Source organism: Microchirus variegatus (assembly GCF_963457635.1).
Source record: "Microchirus variegatus genome assembly, chromosome: 20".
NCBI classification, from domain to species: Eukaryota; Metazoa; Chordata; class Actinopteri; order Pleuronectiformes; family Soleidae; genus Microchirus; species Microchirus variegatus.
The window spans coordinates 6,622,879-6,640,263 of NC_139821.1; the positions used below are offsets into that span (position 1 = coordinate 6,622,879).

The following is a 17,385-nucleotide window of genomic DNA, read 5'->3' on the forward strand; positions in this document are numbered from 1 at the left end:
CTCAACAGGAAGCTGATTCAATGCGAGTACAGGAGTACAGGACCACCTCTGCATGCTTAGTCAGACTCGGCAAGTTGTCCGATTGCCTGTCTTAGTCAGACTACGGCCTTAGCTTGATTGAACGACTGAAGTAGTAATCATAAAAGTCCGTTTTTAGACAACAGGAATTTTTTCCGATACCGACGGTGGATCATGGAGGCAAAGCGAAAATAAGGAAGCGTGCGAACAGGACGATGACCTGACCGCGATGAGGGAGCGTACACGCCGTCCTGACAGCAGGAGGCGTGGTCGACCCGTCAAATCTGACAGGACGATCATGCCTCCGCAACAACATCAGGTGTTGCTTCTGAGGGAAACTGGTTGTTAACAAGGTAAAGGAACACTTCATGTTGTCTAAAAAACGATCAATCACTAGACATCACGAACATAGCACAGTAGTAAAAGACAAAAATAGCTATCAAACAACTAAATTAGAAGGAACCGATTTGCTGGGCAAAGGACCGATGAGGTTTAAGAACAGTAGGAGGGAATTGAAAGTAAAAAGAAAGGAAAAAAGGAAAATACTTGCCATTTTTCCCTGGAGTGGAAAAAATCCCAGCAGAGAGTGTGAGTGAACAGGAGAATCATCACCCAGGGAGGTTGAAGACGAAAAGGAGGAGGGGGGAAAAGGAGACAGGGTAAAACCACCGGGGTCAAAGGTGTCACAATATTTTATTCACAGAGCGAGTCCTGAATAGAAATATTGCACTTGGATGTACACGGAGCTGACGGAGAGCAAAGAGGGAGCAGAAAGGAGGGGGGGGGCTTTAAAATGTGGCCGCGCGAGTGTTTAATGTGATGATTTAGATGAAGTCTTTAGCATAAGCATTAGCATTCCTTTGGTGATACAGTAAATCTGTGGGGACTTAGCGCACGGTCGGCGATACACACCGACACTGCAGTGCCACACACATCAGAGCCGACTGAGCACAGGGGGGAGGCGGGGGGGGGGATACGAACCGCAAAAAGCTCATAACCCCTGAAGACGTTTGCTTTTGACGTTCTTGAAAGCACATCGTGTCGACAGTCGATTATACGGTTCTCTCATGACGACATGAGGCTACTCCGTGTCCTCTTCAGTGGTCGTGATTGGGGAATAATTGCACCCATGTGGGTTTTTCTTTGATACGAGTCCACAACTTATGAATCTAACAAAAAAGTTTCTGCGGATGATTGATAGCTGGGAGATTTAGGGAGCGACCAACACGTATTCTCCTTTTTTACACCGATAATGACATCCCTGCCAGCTCGGGGTGGAATTTTCCCTTATATGAACAAGTCAGTCAGTAAAAACAATATCTTAAGACGTGCAACTATAATCCATCCAAACTGTCAACGGATTCCAGCATGAATCAATTTCACACACACACACACACAGGGAAACATGCAAGACAAGAACTCTTTAGAAGCCGTGAATGCATGACAAATAGACAAAATAGGAACCCGGGGGTATGGTATGTTTTAAAAAATTGACATTTATATTCGCTCCTTCTCTCTCTCGCTGACAAAGAACGAAGCGGACACGAGACAGGCTGCAAGTTCAGATAAACCGCAGAGTGATTTTTGGATTCAGCGCCAACAAAGAAGATGACAAAATGATGACAAAGCACATGAGAGGACAATCAGAGGAGATGGATGTGGGGAGGAACAAGGGAGAGGGGGGGTCTTAAAGCTGTAGTGCGTAACTTTTAAACGCAAACAAATGTCTTTTTGATTCAAAACATTGGGAGATGAGTTCAGACAATTTTGATTAGGACTATCAGCTCCACATGTCTCAGCGTTTAGATCCCAGGGCTGGCAATTGATTAGAATCATTCAGCATCGATATCTACACGGATTTCTCAATTATACTTTGTTTTTTTGTCTGGAATCCATAAAAAAAAACAAAAAAATGCATTTTTTAGATTCTTTCGTTAAGGTATTCCATGCACTATCATATTCCTGTGTTTTGTTAAAGCTGTCGTGTCACTGTAGATTTCCTTAACTTACTTAATCATTTGGAAATACAAAGCAGACACACACACACACACACACACACACACACGATAAGCCTCGTCTTCCTCTTTTCCTTTTGGGTAATAATCAGCTCCAGCTCAATTTTTAAGAGACACGAGACAAGATGAGATTACCTCGCTGACTGTATGTACCACAATGTTCAATAGTCAATGAAACCAAAGTAGGGTTGGGTATTGTAGAGTCCAACAGATCAGTAGATATCGATGGAAAGGGTGCCGATGCTTTAATATTGGCGCTATCTTCAACTGTTGAGGTTTGAAAACTCAAGCCCTCATTTCACTCGGCAACATTCCTAAAATGCAAAGGAAGTGGAAGAGGAAAAAGTGATTCATGTTTTGGTTTTGTGTTCGTAAAGTGAGATGTCAAATAATTAAAGACTGTTTTTTGTGCCTGAGTAACTTCGAAACACTTGAACATTGCAAATTAAGAGTCTTATTTTGCTTTATACTGTATATCAGAATAATAGCAATGACTACAAATGTCACACACTGCAGCTTTAAGAGGCTTATTTTACCATAAAGGGCCAGAAAATGATCCTGTGAGTAAATGATTTTGCCCATTTTTTGAGTTATTTACAATTTACTGTTAAAATAGTGAATAGTGAACAATTTAAAATGATAAAACACTGTATTTATGCCCAAACACCAGCATTTGTGTGTTCAATTTGAAATTTAAACAGTGTTTGTTTGAGTTTTTGTCTCCATTTGCAAAAACTAGCCAAAAAAACTATTCACAGGCGTTTTTTCCAAATTTTTTCCCCTTTCTGGCGACAAAGATGCTGATTCGCCGGCTTCCTGCAACAGCATGAGTGAAATTACCACAACACGTTGGTTTTGACGTGCAACTTCTTAGCTTTCTGAAAGAACAAACATCGCGTGATTACGGTTAACGCAAAGTGCGCTCGCGATATGCTCGGTGTTAAAGGTGCAGTATGTAATAAATCTAAAGTAAATGGCCATAAAATCCTCCAAACATGTCACAGAGACTCAGGAATAATGTTCATATAACATACTGAACTCAGCAACAACAACAGTACAGCCAAGATATTCGCATTAAAAAATGTTTGTGGACCGCAAATCATCTTTATGTTTTGAAATCATGTGGCGCCACCTACCATCTACCAATCATTGCAGTCTCAGCTGCCGAGCAACCACGGGTTGCCAGTTACATCTGAGCTACAATGGTGGAGAAAATGAAACCTAAAAGACCTCGGGATTAGTAGTATAGTAACCGTTTTTGGCCGCATTCTTACGTATGGCGCCTTTAAAGGGTTAAAGGGATAGTTCGGAATTTTTAACATAAGACCTATTTTCCAACTCAGCCGGTGTGATGGAGACGTCTGGAGACGTTTTCAAGAAATTTAATTCAGTTCTTCTATTTCCCGAGTTCGCTGGTGCTATGGCTAGCGCAAGTCAATGGTTCAAGTTAGCATGGCATTAAAAACACTCATACAATATCAATTGTAACGGCAGACTATCGATGTACATATCTGTGTTGATAGAATAATATTTGAAACAAAACTAACCTCGCATCGCATGAATTTTTGAGGGACTACTTTCTCAGCACTATACTTCCGGCAGCGGGTATGACGCGCTGCTGCTGCTGCTGAGACATACATTCTTCAAATTGCAAGGTTGGTTTTATTTTAAACATTCTATCGATAGTCTGCCGTTACAATTGATTTGCCTCGTGTGCACTGTGGAGTCGATATGAGTGTTTTTAATGCCATGCTAACTTGTATCATTGACTTGCGCTAGCCATAGCATCAGTGAACTCGGCAACTAGAAGAACTGAATGAAATTTCTTGAAAACGTCTCCAGACGTCTCCATCACACCGGCTGAGTTGGAAAATAGGTCTTATGTCCAAAATTCCAAACTATCACTTTAAGTGACTCCAACTGATGAACAACCACATAAATAAAACAGACAAAATAGCATCGACTCATGTTCCTCGCCTTTCATTATATGACTTATTTAACAAGGTAGTAAAAAAAAAACCCACCCAAAGTGAGTCAAGGAAATAAACAAATAAATGAATAAAGCAGAGAGGAAAAGTATCGAGTCATGTTTTGGGTGCCCAGTCACAGCTTTCTCCCTTTATGGCTTCACCTTTAAATAATGCAAACATCCTGTGTCCTCTGTTCTGTTCTGTTCTCCCCCCTGAGAGCGGGCGAGTGCCAAGAACCACATCTGAGGGCCATTTGAACAGGTGGAGGGGGGTTAAACACATACAAGCACAGACACAGACAGACACACAGACAGACACACACACACACACACACACACATGCTGCCTGTGACACGCTGTGTGGGCAGCCGTTGCATGCGAAGCGCTGCTAAGTTCATCGGAGACAGACACCGGCTCGATTCAGCGCGAGAGACTCTGACTATTCATCAGAATCCCATTAAGGTGGTGTGAGAGTGAGACAGTGGAGCGGGGTTAAGGAAGGTGAAGCACAGGAGGAGGAGGAGGAGGAGGAGGAGGATACTTGCCCAAAAATGCTGTTGGGGGTCCGACACACCAGTGAAGAGTCGAGGATGGAAGGAAAGGGGGGAAAATAAGATGAGGAGAGGAAAAACAGGAAATTGGAAAGGAACGACGGTTGATTACTTCAACTTTCTGTGAAAGTAAACAACCGAAAGGAAGATACACGGGGGGTGTTTGAGGTCGCATGTGTGTGTAAATAATACACTGTGTGTACAAATACAAACCTGATTTTTATTTTTATTTTCGGACGGAAACATGATTTTAAGTTTAAAGAGGCCATAAACAAATTATGTAAAGCAGTCTTCTTCAGTACCAGAAGGAGCAAGAAATGTTCTCTTTTTATAAAACATGTGTGGGTCAATATTTAGAAAACCTTTATAATGAAAAGGAGCATTCGCACAGCTAAAAGGAGGTGTTAAAAAAATGTATTACTTTTTTTGTACACAATATTTCTGCAGGTTATAAGAATTATTGTAACCAGACATAAACTCTTACAATATACTTATTATCAAATTAGTGCTGGGCACTAGGTTAACCCGTTAACGTATAACCTTAACCCTCTGGAGTTAAGTAGGGTTAAGTTCTAGGGCTAAGTTCTAGGGTTAAGTTCTAGGGTTTAGTAGGGTTAAATTCTAAGATTAGGTAGGGTTAAGTTCTAGTGTTAAGTAGGGTTAAGGTCAAAGGTTATGTAGGGTTAAGTAGGGTTAAGTTCTCGGGCTAAATTCTAGAGTGAAGTAGGGTTTAGTTCTAGAGTTAAGTAGGGTAAGTTCTAGGGCTAAGTTCTAGGGTTTAGTAGGGTTAAGGTCAAAGGCTATGTAGGGTTAAGTAGGGTTAAGTTCTCGGGCTAAATTCTAGAGTGAAGTAGGGTTTAGCTCTAGAGTTAAGTAGGGTAAGTTCTAGGGCTAAGTTCTAGGGTTTAGTAGGGTTAGATTCTAAGGTTATGTAGGGTTAAGGTTAAAGGTTATGTAGGGTTAAGTTCGAGGGCTAAGTTCTAGGGTTTAGTAGGGTTAAATTCAGTTTTTAATACTACATAATATACACAGTCCCTGTATTTACTGGTTGTATTCATATTAAGCTGTTGCAGAGTAATAAAAAAAAGCTTATTATAGCTTTGCTAACTGGGTTAGGGTTAGGGCTAACTTTTCCACATTCATATTTAAAAGGGACAGACTAACGAGGGATGGCTCCACACGCACACATACACACACACACACACACACACACTATAAAACTGTCCTTTGAGTAACACTATGAGTCAGTGACAGCTTTTACTACTGGAAACAGACGAGGCTCAAAAGAGACATAAATATGACAACGCTGCGCATATGGAGCCTCTGATCCAGTGTATACTATTCAATGTACAGTCACTGAACACACACAGATCACCACTGGTACACACACGCACATACGCACACGCACACATCTTTAAATAGATGAATGAGTGCTGTACGTGTGAAAGGCAACGCTGGAGCCACTGGGCGCGCTGTCTGGTGACAAAACAGCACTTTGAACGGCACCACAACTGACGGTGTGCGTAACCATGACGACAGAGTGGTGTGGATGGATGTATGTGTGCGTGTGTGTTGTAAAGGATGGATAAGAACCATAAGCTGAAGCGTACAGTAAGCATTTCTCAGGCCTTATATAGAAAGCTGTCACTGGACAACATTAGTGTTAGTCACTTTCCACTCGCCACTTTATATGTGTGTGTGTGTGTGTAAAATAAGAATGGCACAAAACAGATGAGTGGCTTAAGCTGGAACTTACATTTTGCCTGAGTGATTGTGTCACCGATTGTGGCCCGGATGTAATGCATGTTGTAGTCGGGAAGGACCAGGGCCAAGCTGAGAGAGTGGAGAAAAGAATACACAAAAATATCATCAGGGAAATACCATAAGAGAGTGTTTTCATACACTGAACATAATCGACTAGAGAGTGCATTTCCTGCATTTCCATACACAATTTATTCACTTTCCTGTGAGGCCTTTGCTTTTTGTTTCACTCAATTGTTAAATAAAAGACACATTTCATTCTCGCCGAGCACAGCTGCACGCACACGTGCAAGAAAAACACAAAACAGACACAGGTTTGTGGAGACACTCTCGTCAGATGCTTCACATGCATGAATTGTGTCATTCTTGGTCTGGAATTCAAGAGCAAAGTCAAGGCTTCGGTGACGATGAAACGTTCCTGAATTATGATGCGTTTGTGGAAAATACGAAATGTTACAATGTAAAGCATTTAGAATTCCTCTATTCCTCTATGTAAGCATGTTTTTACTTACCTACTTTTTTTAATGCAGAAGTTAAATAACCATAAATGGGAACATAAAACAGGTTTCCTTGGTATAGAGTAGGTAAAGTAGCCACCAGGTGGAACTTTGAATGGATTTGATTTAAGTCATCAGTTTCCTGAGGTCGAATTGTCTCAAAAAACAGCTCTTCTTCATTTGAACATGATGTCAATTTTGTAAATTCTGTTCCAGTTCAGAGGAAAAAGAGGCATTTGAGCGCACAAATACACAACTAAATACTGTCCAAACATGAACAAATATACCAATTTGGTCAACAGTTGACACTTAAAAACCCATTTATATTTGAACACCAGCTCTAAACTGTTCCACAAATGAACCCTGACACACTGATACACACATTGTGGATGTAATTTGCTAAAAAAAACAGACGTTTACTTAATATTAATTCATCACATAATATTCATAGTATGATATTTACCTATAATCCGTCCCTTTTACCGGTGCAAAACTGTACGTCCTCAGGCCATGGTCCATGTAGCGCTGTGAGAACAGTTTAGTGAGTAAACCAATTATTTTTTTATAAAATCAGATGTACAAGACCATAACAAAAACATGAACTCACCTCGTCTTGGGATTTCACCAGCGTGTGAATTGTGTAATTCCCAGTGAGTCCATCGATCATTTGCTTCCGTATCTTTTCGCCAGTTTGACAAAAAAAATTACAATTAATCAGAGTATCATGAAAAGTTAGCGCACGATTGGATCTGACATGAACTCACATGGCGTTTTTTCCACTACATAGTACCGCCTCGCCTCGACTCTACACGGTTTCATTAAGACATTAAGAAAACCGAATGATTGTCTTTGTCCGACTAAAGCTAGCTCTATTTTAGTCAGACTAGTGTGTTCACATGACATTAAGAAAACCGAATTATTGTCTTAGTCCGACTAAGGCTAGCTCAATTGTAGTCGGATTAGCATGTTCACGTGACATTTAGGAAACGGAATTATTGTCTTAGTCCGAATAAGGCTAGCTCAATTTAAGACGGACTAGCGTGTTCACATGACATTAAGAAAACCAAATCATTTGATTTGAGTCCTTGACTCCTTAAATCATAATTGACCACCCCTGGAATAGGTATAAAAAAGTTACAGGTACCAGGTACTATCGCTAAGCAAAATAACCGTGTCGTGCCAAGGCGAAGCTAGTTGCGCTAGTGGAAAAACACCAATAGGAGGCCTGAATTGGTTAATTTCCCCAACCTCCACTTTGATCTCATTCTCGATCTCCGCATCCAGGAAGTCCAGCGTTACAGGTTCATGAAACTTGGCAGTCTGCATGGACATGCAATAATGAGAAATTAATCAGTGAATCATTCACTTAATTGGCGTCACACAGAATGATTAATGATCTGCGGTCTTTGAGACCAAAGGAAAGAAAAACATAAATAAGCGACAGTGAACAACTGACGTCTGTGAAACAACTGACGTCCGTGAAACCTTGGAAGAGGGGAAAAACATACTTGAATAAACTGTCTTGGTAATTGGTCTGAATGTTGTTATCATCTGTGATCAATGTGCGTGAGGTAAATGGGAAACATATTTCGTGTTATTTAACAATCATTATAATCCTGGAGCCATATGTCATTAAAAAAAAAAACAACCTGTAAATGTCAGCCAAACTAAACAGATTTAATGTCTTAATTACATGTCATATCTGCGGCACAAGAACAAACTCAAGAAAATCGCCTCAATGACGAAAGACGCAATATATTTGTGCAAAATATGCGTTTCATAACGAGGACGCGCCGGCGTTCCTAAATCTCGTAAACTCCGCAGGACATTGAACTGAGGTTTTGATCAATCTGTGCCTGAGAAAACATTGTGTGATTGGAAATCTTCATAAACACTGTGGGTTTTTGTCACTTTTTTTTGTTAACCTGGAATGACCGGGATTGAAAGCCTCTGGCAGAGGCGTTATTTCCTTCGCCACCTTCATTATGGTTGTCGTGTGTGCGTCCACTCACTATCACTTGAGAATTCTCGGCCAAAACATGAGAGAGAAACTCTATGAATCAAGTTTACCACAATAAAATAACGCAAGGTAATAATATTGTCTGCAACTTTAATCCAGGTCAACATTGAACACGAAGATGAAAGCAATTTGTACTTGTGTTTTATGTGATCGTGATGTTTATATGTCTGTCTTCTATTGTTTTTATTATCGTGCAAATGGGAGCGGCCGTTATTCAAGTCAATTTTATGCTCAGTCCGTTGTTTCATTGTCCAAAAGACAATATTTCTTTCAAATATACCAAATCTTGATATAATTCCCTGAAACTCCAGACCAAAAATGAAAGCGTTTCCTTATTTTCTTACATAATAACTATCTGTTGGGAAGAAATCCAAGTAAAGTGTCTATTATTCGACCATTGAAGAATCTTTCTCATTGTTTGGCCTTAAGAAATGAACATTTTCTAAGAAAGGAAAGCTTGAAACGCCCGATTCATCATTTTGAAGCTTGTTTTCATGATTAAAACAAGTTTCGGCTTCTTAAATGTGAGTATATTTGTTTCTTTGCTCCATAAAACAAAGAAATCACTAAAACTGAATAATTTCCATGTTTGGCACGGATCGACAGTTTTTACCATTATTACTGCAATACAATATATTTTTATGAAATACGAGCAAATATCAGACCACATCATCTAAAGCAGCGGTCCAATACACTCGCTTTTATGTCTTTCAAACAACAACAACAACAACACCATTTGTGCTTCTGAATTTACCACGTAGCCACATAATCCTCCAACTGTACAACACATATTTGTAGACGGATAAATAGATCTCCCTCCTCTCTCTGAGCGTGAACAACGTGGTGCACAAGACACAACGCGCTGTTAATCAAAAAAGTATGCCTTCAGGTCGGCGCCTGATTAATCCTGATTAATGAGTCGACGTTGACGTCCCGAAGAAAAAGATATTAAAGAAGAGAAAAAGAAGAAAAAGAAAGAAAGACGTTTTTGGCCTACCATCGGCTGCAGGTTAGGGTGGAGCAGCACGTATCCGTTGGGGTCGATGGCAAAGTAGTAACCGTTGGGTCCAAACTACGGGAAAAGAAAGAAAGGATTAATACAGAGGAACATCGTTTTTTGTGTAAACACGGTGGTTTGTGTTGCGCTTACGGTGAAGCGAGGCGTGAGTCTCTTAATGTCTTCCAGGGACACGTCAATACCCATGACACCCAGGATGAGCTGGGTTTGTGATTTCTGGAAGAAAAAATAAATACAAATTTGTGTGTGTGTGTCCTGTTGTTCTTTCTGGACCAAAATCAAGTCCCCACTGTGCATTCGCAACAACTTCTAGGAAACACATTAGAAATCTGGTATATCTCATATCCCAAAAGCCTAAGAGGCCGCCAATGACTCACTGTCAAGGCATTTCCAGCCTTGTTTTCAGTCCTCCTCGCGGAGGTAAACCCCGAGCACTTAAGAGGTAGACATGTAAACTCATCTTGAAGCACTTAGCTACCAGATCATTTGTTTCTCTGATCTGCAGGTTTGATCTCATTATGATTTCTGCTTTATGACATCTTAGATTCTTCTTCTTCTTCCTGTGAAGGCATGTGGGACAACTTTAAAGGGTCCTTGGCTTCAAATGGGATGGAAGGAGGGGGGGGTGGGAATATGAGGACGAGCCACAAGAAAGCGTGAGGATAAAAGCGTGAGGATGAGACGATAATTGGGAGGATTCATGTTTGTATGTTTAGTTTTCCTTGGGGGGGGGGGGGTCTGGCAAACATTACGACATGTGACGGTGGATGAGGAAGTCCCACACAGGGTCAAAGTGTAAGACGGTTAAATTTAATTTAGCAAGTGAGCGAATGATTTAAGAATCTGTGAATATAAGAAACAGCCCCTACCTTTGAGCCAGTGCTGGTTTTGTTGAAGACGGGCAGAGTTCCAGTGATGACCAGGCCGAGCTCCTGCAGGATCAATCATCAACACTCATCAGCAACGTTAAGGTCTCTTTTATTTTATATACTGTACGTAATGTTGATGTTTATTTGATTTGACCTGTATATTTGCATGATTTTTGCTATTGTTTTACTACAGAATACTGTGCTAGGTTTGCATTTGCTCGAATTATGTTCTACTTCATTTTCAATAGACTGAAAATGGGTTATTTTACTGTAATATTCTTTAATCTTCATGTTCTTATCTGCAGTCATGTTGTAAATTCAGAGAAAATATGGCTAATTTGTTTCATATCTCTGGAATAAATTGAGAAATTTAACTTTTTCTTGTTATATTATGCTCTCTGGAGAATGTCAGCAACTTCCTGGATATAGTTTTGTAGGGATTTTTCCTTCATACATGGAACCTTTATGAATTGTTTACTTTGTTTTGTTGTACATGTAAATAAATGAAGATGTATATGAAATTAATTCTCGTTTTTTTTTTACTATGTTTTGAATAGATTGCAGCACTTCCTGCTGCGTCATACCTGGAGAATGCTAATTTCCAAGAATTCCCCCAGAAGGTTCCTCCATCATATTCGTACGAAACATACATATATTGAAAATATGTATATATGTGAATAAAATACACCATTTACTAGACTAAGATTCATTTCTCATTGCTTAAAACACTTAATTTTAAACTATATAATCCTGAAAAGAGTGAGAATCTTCACTGTTCCCTATAATGTATAATGTGTAAATGTTCCTTGAGAGGACAATGTTTTCAAGGCCCTAGATCAAGGATATTCAATGACACTCCGAATTTAAAATGTAAAATAAAATCAGCCCAAATGTATGAAGGGCCCATAAAAAATACATGAAAAATAATAAAAGAACTGTACGTGAACAGAATCTGAGGTCATAGAAGTAATGTTTTTCACATTCTATCCTTTGTACACCTCAAAGTCAACTAAATAAATGAGTTTGTCATGTTTAACTCAGTTGCAAATCAAAGTGCATCAAATCAAAAAGGTGCAAAAATATTAGCAATGGCATTAGTTTCTCTGAATTAAGCTCAATATGTAGACCCACACGCATGGTCACGGTACGGCACGGCTAAGATGCATTTCCACTAGCAATATTTGGAAAACCAAGCTAAACCCTGACGTGTAAAAGGGCCATAAGAGGTTGCTTTTGGGCCGCCATTTGAATAGGCTGGCCCTAAATGGTTTTTAGGCTCTTCAAATCACTTGAAACGGAAAAAAGCAGCAGCCGAAACAAGATATTTCCCCTTTACAAAAGGCAGAGACGTCTTTGCTGTTAACAAGGTCACTACAGTCCCAATCGTTGACAGGCGTCTTATCAGTAAAACTGATGACAATAACTAAAGAGTTTGGCTCCGCTGGCCCAGACGACGTTTCTTATCTGCACCAACCTCTGGAAAGTAAATCTTGAGGGAAGTTTAAGAGCAACCCCAAAAAAAAGGCCTCGTGCAGCGTTTTATGAAACGTTAAACAGTTCCCTTTTCAACAAACGAGTTGAAGTTGAGTTTACAAACAAAAAATGTTTTTGGCGGAACAGACTGAAGACTTATCTGACAGAAAGCAGAGTTCTTATCATTTTGGCAGAGCCTTGAATATGAATATATATACACCACTTATACTTTATATATATATTTACAACGTACCAGTGCATCAAGGTAGACGTTGGTCCACTGAACCTGTTTGGCCTTTCTGTCAGCCTTAACCATAGGTCTGCCCAAAACGTCCAGGTACTCCTTTAAAAAAAAAAAGGACAGATAAAAGAGAGGGAGTTCAGTTTGATTTTGTAACCTGCACAGCAGCCATTCAACCACAAGAGGGCACAATATACAAGCACGGTTTACCTGTGTGTTGAGCCTAATGGCACCTTTAGAGGGAATCTCATAGTAATAACCTAAAGGAGAAGGAGAAATAGGTTTGTGAAAAGATGTGACTCAATATGAGAAGGGGGATGTTTTTCAATCACTGACTGTAAAATATGAGCAAATTCCACTTAAATTGGTCCAGAAAAATTAATCTTAGGTTAAAACATTGACTTCATTCAAACGGGACTAGTTGATGATATGGTTGCAGTACACGTGGTCGGCCAGTGGATGGCAGTAGCACAGTAGTCATTAATTTTCAGATGCAGAGATTTACAGATGATCTATCTTTTAGCTAGCAAGTTTTCATCTATCTATCTTTTAGCTAGCAAGTTTTCCTTTTAGCTAGGAAGCTCTATATATCAATCTATCTATTTATCTTTCAGCTAGAAAGTTTCCGTTTTAGCTAGCAAGCTCTATCTATCTATCTATCTATCTATCTATCTATCTATCTATCTATCTATCTATCTATCTATCTATCTATCTATCTATCTATCTATCTATCTATCTATCTATCTATCTATCTATCTGTATATATACGTAACATGTTAGATTTGTTGTACCTTTGTTAGCACATGCCATCCACTGTATTGGTCCTTTGTCATAGTTGTGTTGACCGACTGAGAATGTGAAGATGCGCACCTGTGAGAGGATTAAAAAAAATTTGACCAATACGATGAGAATAAAGCAAACAAAAACACACACACACTGGGTCATTTTCCTATTGTAGAAAGTGTGAAAGTGTTTGTATGGTTCCTATACCGCTTGTTTTGGGTTGTGTTTTTGAAAGATCTCCTCGGCCCGCTCCTCTCCACCATCGGTGAAGAGCATGATTATCTTGTTGCAGTTTGCTCTCGACACGTTCGTCTGAGGAAAACGGAAGAAAGAATTTAACTAAAAAAAATTTTTTTGTAGTGTTAAGATTTCTAATTGTTCAGCTTCTTAAATGTGATTATTTTCTGGTTTTGAACTGTCCACGGTGTACCCCGCCTATCGCCCAATGTCAGCTGAGATAGGCACAGCCCCCCTGCGACCCTCTGGTGGAGGATAAAGTAGTAGATGATGGATGGATGGATGGATTTTCTGGTTTCATTTGAGAAACAAATCATTAAAACTGAATTATTTTGGATTGTGGACAAAGTCAAAGACATTCAGGAATATCACAGATCGACATTTTTCAACCTTTTCGGACATTTTATGGACCAAGCATGTACTCAAATAAGGGGGGGACATTTCACAAGTCCATCACAGAGCCACATATCGAGACAAACAACCATTCACTCTCAATTTAGAGTGTCCAATGTACCTATAAATCCCCATATTGCATGTATTCGGACTGTGGAAACCAGAGAACCAGGAGAAAACCCACGCATTTTTCATTTGTTGAAAAATTTGTTTCCATTGTTTCCAACCAGGTTGAGAACTCAGGCAAGAGTGCAAACCACTACACCCACCATGAGGCCCTTAAGTAACCATAATAAAAAAAGAATACTGTTGTTACAAAGAACACAGCCCATAATCTTGTGTAAGAATCAAACCTGGTCCTGGTTTAAACTACGGTACATTACGTTCTCTTGTCAGAAGTCTGTTGCAGAGAGAGTTCAAATCTAAAAGCACGTGACTGCTGAAGCTGTAATACACATAAACGACCAGAAGAGGTCGACACACACACACACACGCTTCATGAAAACACAGCAGTGTGACTGAGTTGTGTCCAGTCATGATTTACAAGATGAAAGAAACACTGTAAATTAATCTTTGCGCCTCTTGAGTTTGTCTTAAAAATAATTCAGTACAACAGATTGACAGCAGGGTCCTCATCCACACACACACACTCCTACGCCCGTATGTCAGACCCACACACACACATGCAAATCACACTCTCTCACGCCGACACGTTTACCTGTGCGAGCTGCTCGAAGGCCAGCTCGAAGCCGCCCTTGTAGTTGGTGATGCCCTTGGCGACGATGTTCTGCACGGCATCCTTCAGGATCCTCTTGTTGCGCACGTTGGCCTGCACCAGGTTCTGGAAGCACGCCGCGTACGAGGCCTTGTCGTTGAACTGGCGGGGGTAGATAAAACAAGGAAAGGAAGGAGGGATGACGGGAAGTGGCGGGAAAGGCACTTGCACATATTTGTCTAGTTAAATATGCGGCCTGTTTGTTTGTTTTTTCGTCGCACAGTCATGCAGTTTCCCCTTAAAAATGGAATGTAAATAACATTTAAACAGAGAAAGTCTGCACAGACCGAAGGGATCTACTGGAGCGGAAGGAAGGATTGGCAGGAGAGTGGCATAAGGAGGTAAAGAACAACAAAAACACAAGAAGCTTTGTTATGCTACAGACACAGATACAACGCTTTTACATGACACGTCCACAGCTGTGCATGTGACGCGGCTTTGACGAGGAACATATGGAACACGGATGAATGCAAAATAATCAGAGTTAACTGTAACATACAGTACAGCCTGCAGTGAGCAGTGCAGTTTCTCCAGGATCACCAAGTAAAAACAAAATCTTCACTTGGTCCCGAGTGATTTAAAAAAAAATAAAAAATAAAATAATTTAACGCCGAAGGATGCTGCAGCTCACAGTGTCTGCTTCCAACTGTTCAACATGTTGGTTGCAAGTTTCAGGGCAAATAAAACTGCCAAGACGTTAGTCCTCTGAACAGAAGCACGCCTACACCAACACAACACACAAACACACAAACATACACACAAACCAACAGCAAGCTAGAGCTTCATTTAACGTGTAAAAGAGATCTTAAAATATCAGACACAGTGTTAAAATCTGCAGTGACCATGGGCCTGTATATATATATACTGTATGTACAAATCCAGTGATCCAGATGGACCCTGGCATTTATAGACTTTACACTTTTTATTCTTTGTCATTGTGTATTGTATGTTTTTGGGTAACATCTACTGCACGTCTGTCTGTCCAGGGAGTGGATCCCTCACCTGTGGTTCACCGGCGTCAACGTGTTAACGTGCCTAGTACTAATATATATTCAGATATAGATGACGCGTACGCATATAATACGTACAATATACACACATTCATGCACACACAATTGCTGGTTTTGCATTATTTGGCCCCTTACCCTAACCTTAACCATCACAACTAAACTATGCCTAATCCTAATCGAAACCTAATTCTAACCCTAACCCTAAAACCAGGCCTTAATCCTAAATCCCTAAAGCTAAAGCTAAAATGAATGTCCTCACAGAGATAGGTTTGTTTGACAATTGGTCCACACAGCTTTAAACAGGAATTGAACCCACAACCCTACCAGTGAGCCACCATGGCTCGACCCTAACATCCTACAGTAAATGTCATATACTTTAAGTCAGTTTACTTCAGTAATATTATAAAAAAAAGTGACTTCAACTTCTACCAAAGTAATTTTCTGGTTAAGATACTTACTTAAGTATCCCTTTAAGGTACTTAATACAAGTGAATTTTGTCTTTTACCAAACTGTAAACTAAGAATTAACACGAGTGTTAGTTGCAGCCTTAATAAAAGACACACAGACTCCTTAAAATAAACCTTAAAACCTGTGAAATACCATAAATAAAGGCACTCTCAAAAACCCACAAAGACATATTGGCTGACTGAATGAGTCACAAACACAGAGCTCACACTCGTGCGCTGACGAGAACCAAACTGAGTCCCTTTCATAACACATTTTTGTTATGAAAGATGATCAAAAAAAAAAAAAACTTCCTGCAAGGTCTACAGGACTGAGCCGCTATCCATCAAATCTGCGTCACCGCTGCCTGATTTCATTAACTTCAAAAGCCCACCGTCACTTAGCTGATTTGCAGGCTCCAGACAAAAAAACATAAAACACCGGCTTTATAAAAGGAAGTGAAAGGGAAATATAATTAATGGTTAGTTTGGAACGCAAAAGTGGGGAAAGTCATTCATATTCTGTCTCCTGTCAGAAGGGAAAATTACAGCGAGAAAAGAAATATTAATGAGGATTGACGAGGGCTTGATGTTTCCTACATGCACCGACTCGTGCAATCTAGGTTTTTGGTGCCACACACAACAAACATTAGAATTACAATAATAAGGATGAAACAATAATTATTTTTTTCTTAATAATGTAATAATGGGTAATTAATGGTTTACTGTGGGAAACATACACTGTGATAGTTAAATGTGAGCTTGTTCAGCCATGTTTTGGGAATTTCAATCTTGCTTATTTGCTAAAATGTAAAAAATAAAAATGAAATAAAAATCTATCGCTAAGGTTATTTCTTTTCATTATGTCACAATTCTTAGTCAGAATTCTGAAATTATAGAAACAGTAAGAATTCTGAGATTAAAGTCAGAATTCTAAATAAGAATACTGAGATTATAGTTAGAATTCTTATTTAGAATTCTGAGATTAAAGAAAAGGTCAGAAATCTGAGATTAATGTCAGAAATCTCAGTCAGAATTCTGAGAATAAAGTCAGAATTAGTCAGAATTCTGAGAATAAAGTCAGAATTAGTCAGAATTCTGAGATTAAAGAAAAAGTCCAAATTCTGAGATTAAAGAAAAAAAACGAATTCTGAGATTAAAGAAAAAAAAAGAATTCTGAGATTAAAGAAAAAAACAGAATTCTGAGATTAAAGTCAGAAATCTGAGAAAAAAAATTGAATTCTGAGAAAAAAGTCAGAATTCTGAGATTAAAGTTGGTTGCTTAGCAATAGCGCTAAGAGAAGGAAGGCC

The 17,385-nt window shown here is 39.5% G+C and overlaps 1 protein-coding gene across 1 annotated transcript in view; it reads right to left on the reverse strand.

The window, feature by feature from the left end:
- The window catches only part of cacna2d1a (calcium channel, voltage-dependent, alpha 2/delta subunit 1a), an 88,828-nt gene that overhangs the window by 21,043 nt on the left and 50,400 nt on the right, over positions 1-17,385 (reverse strand). The window contains exons 11-22 of the mRNA XM_083906964.1: positions 14,564-14,722; positions 13,423-13,527; positions 13,224-13,302; positions 12,643-12,692; positions 12,445-12,534; positions 10,719-10,781; positions 9,982-10,065; positions 9,829-9,903; positions 8,060-8,131; positions 7,419-7,490; positions 7,275-7,336; positions 6,310-6,386 (exon numbers count right to left, since the gene is read on the reverse strand). Of these exons, the coding sequence (XP_083763090.1) occupies positions 6,310-6,386; positions 7,275-7,336; positions 7,419-7,490; positions 8,060-8,131; positions 9,829-9,903; positions 9,982-10,065; positions 10,719-10,781; positions 12,445-12,534; positions 12,643-12,692; positions 13,224-13,302; positions 13,423-13,527; positions 14,564-14,722 (988 nt within the window). The remainder of the gene's footprint in view (positions 1-6,309; positions 6,387-7,274; positions 7,337-7,418; positions 7,491-8,059; positions 8,132-9,828; positions 9,904-9,981; positions 10,066-10,718; positions 10,782-12,444; positions 12,535-12,642; positions 12,693-13,223; positions 13,303-13,422; positions 13,528-14,563; positions 14,723-17,385) is intronic.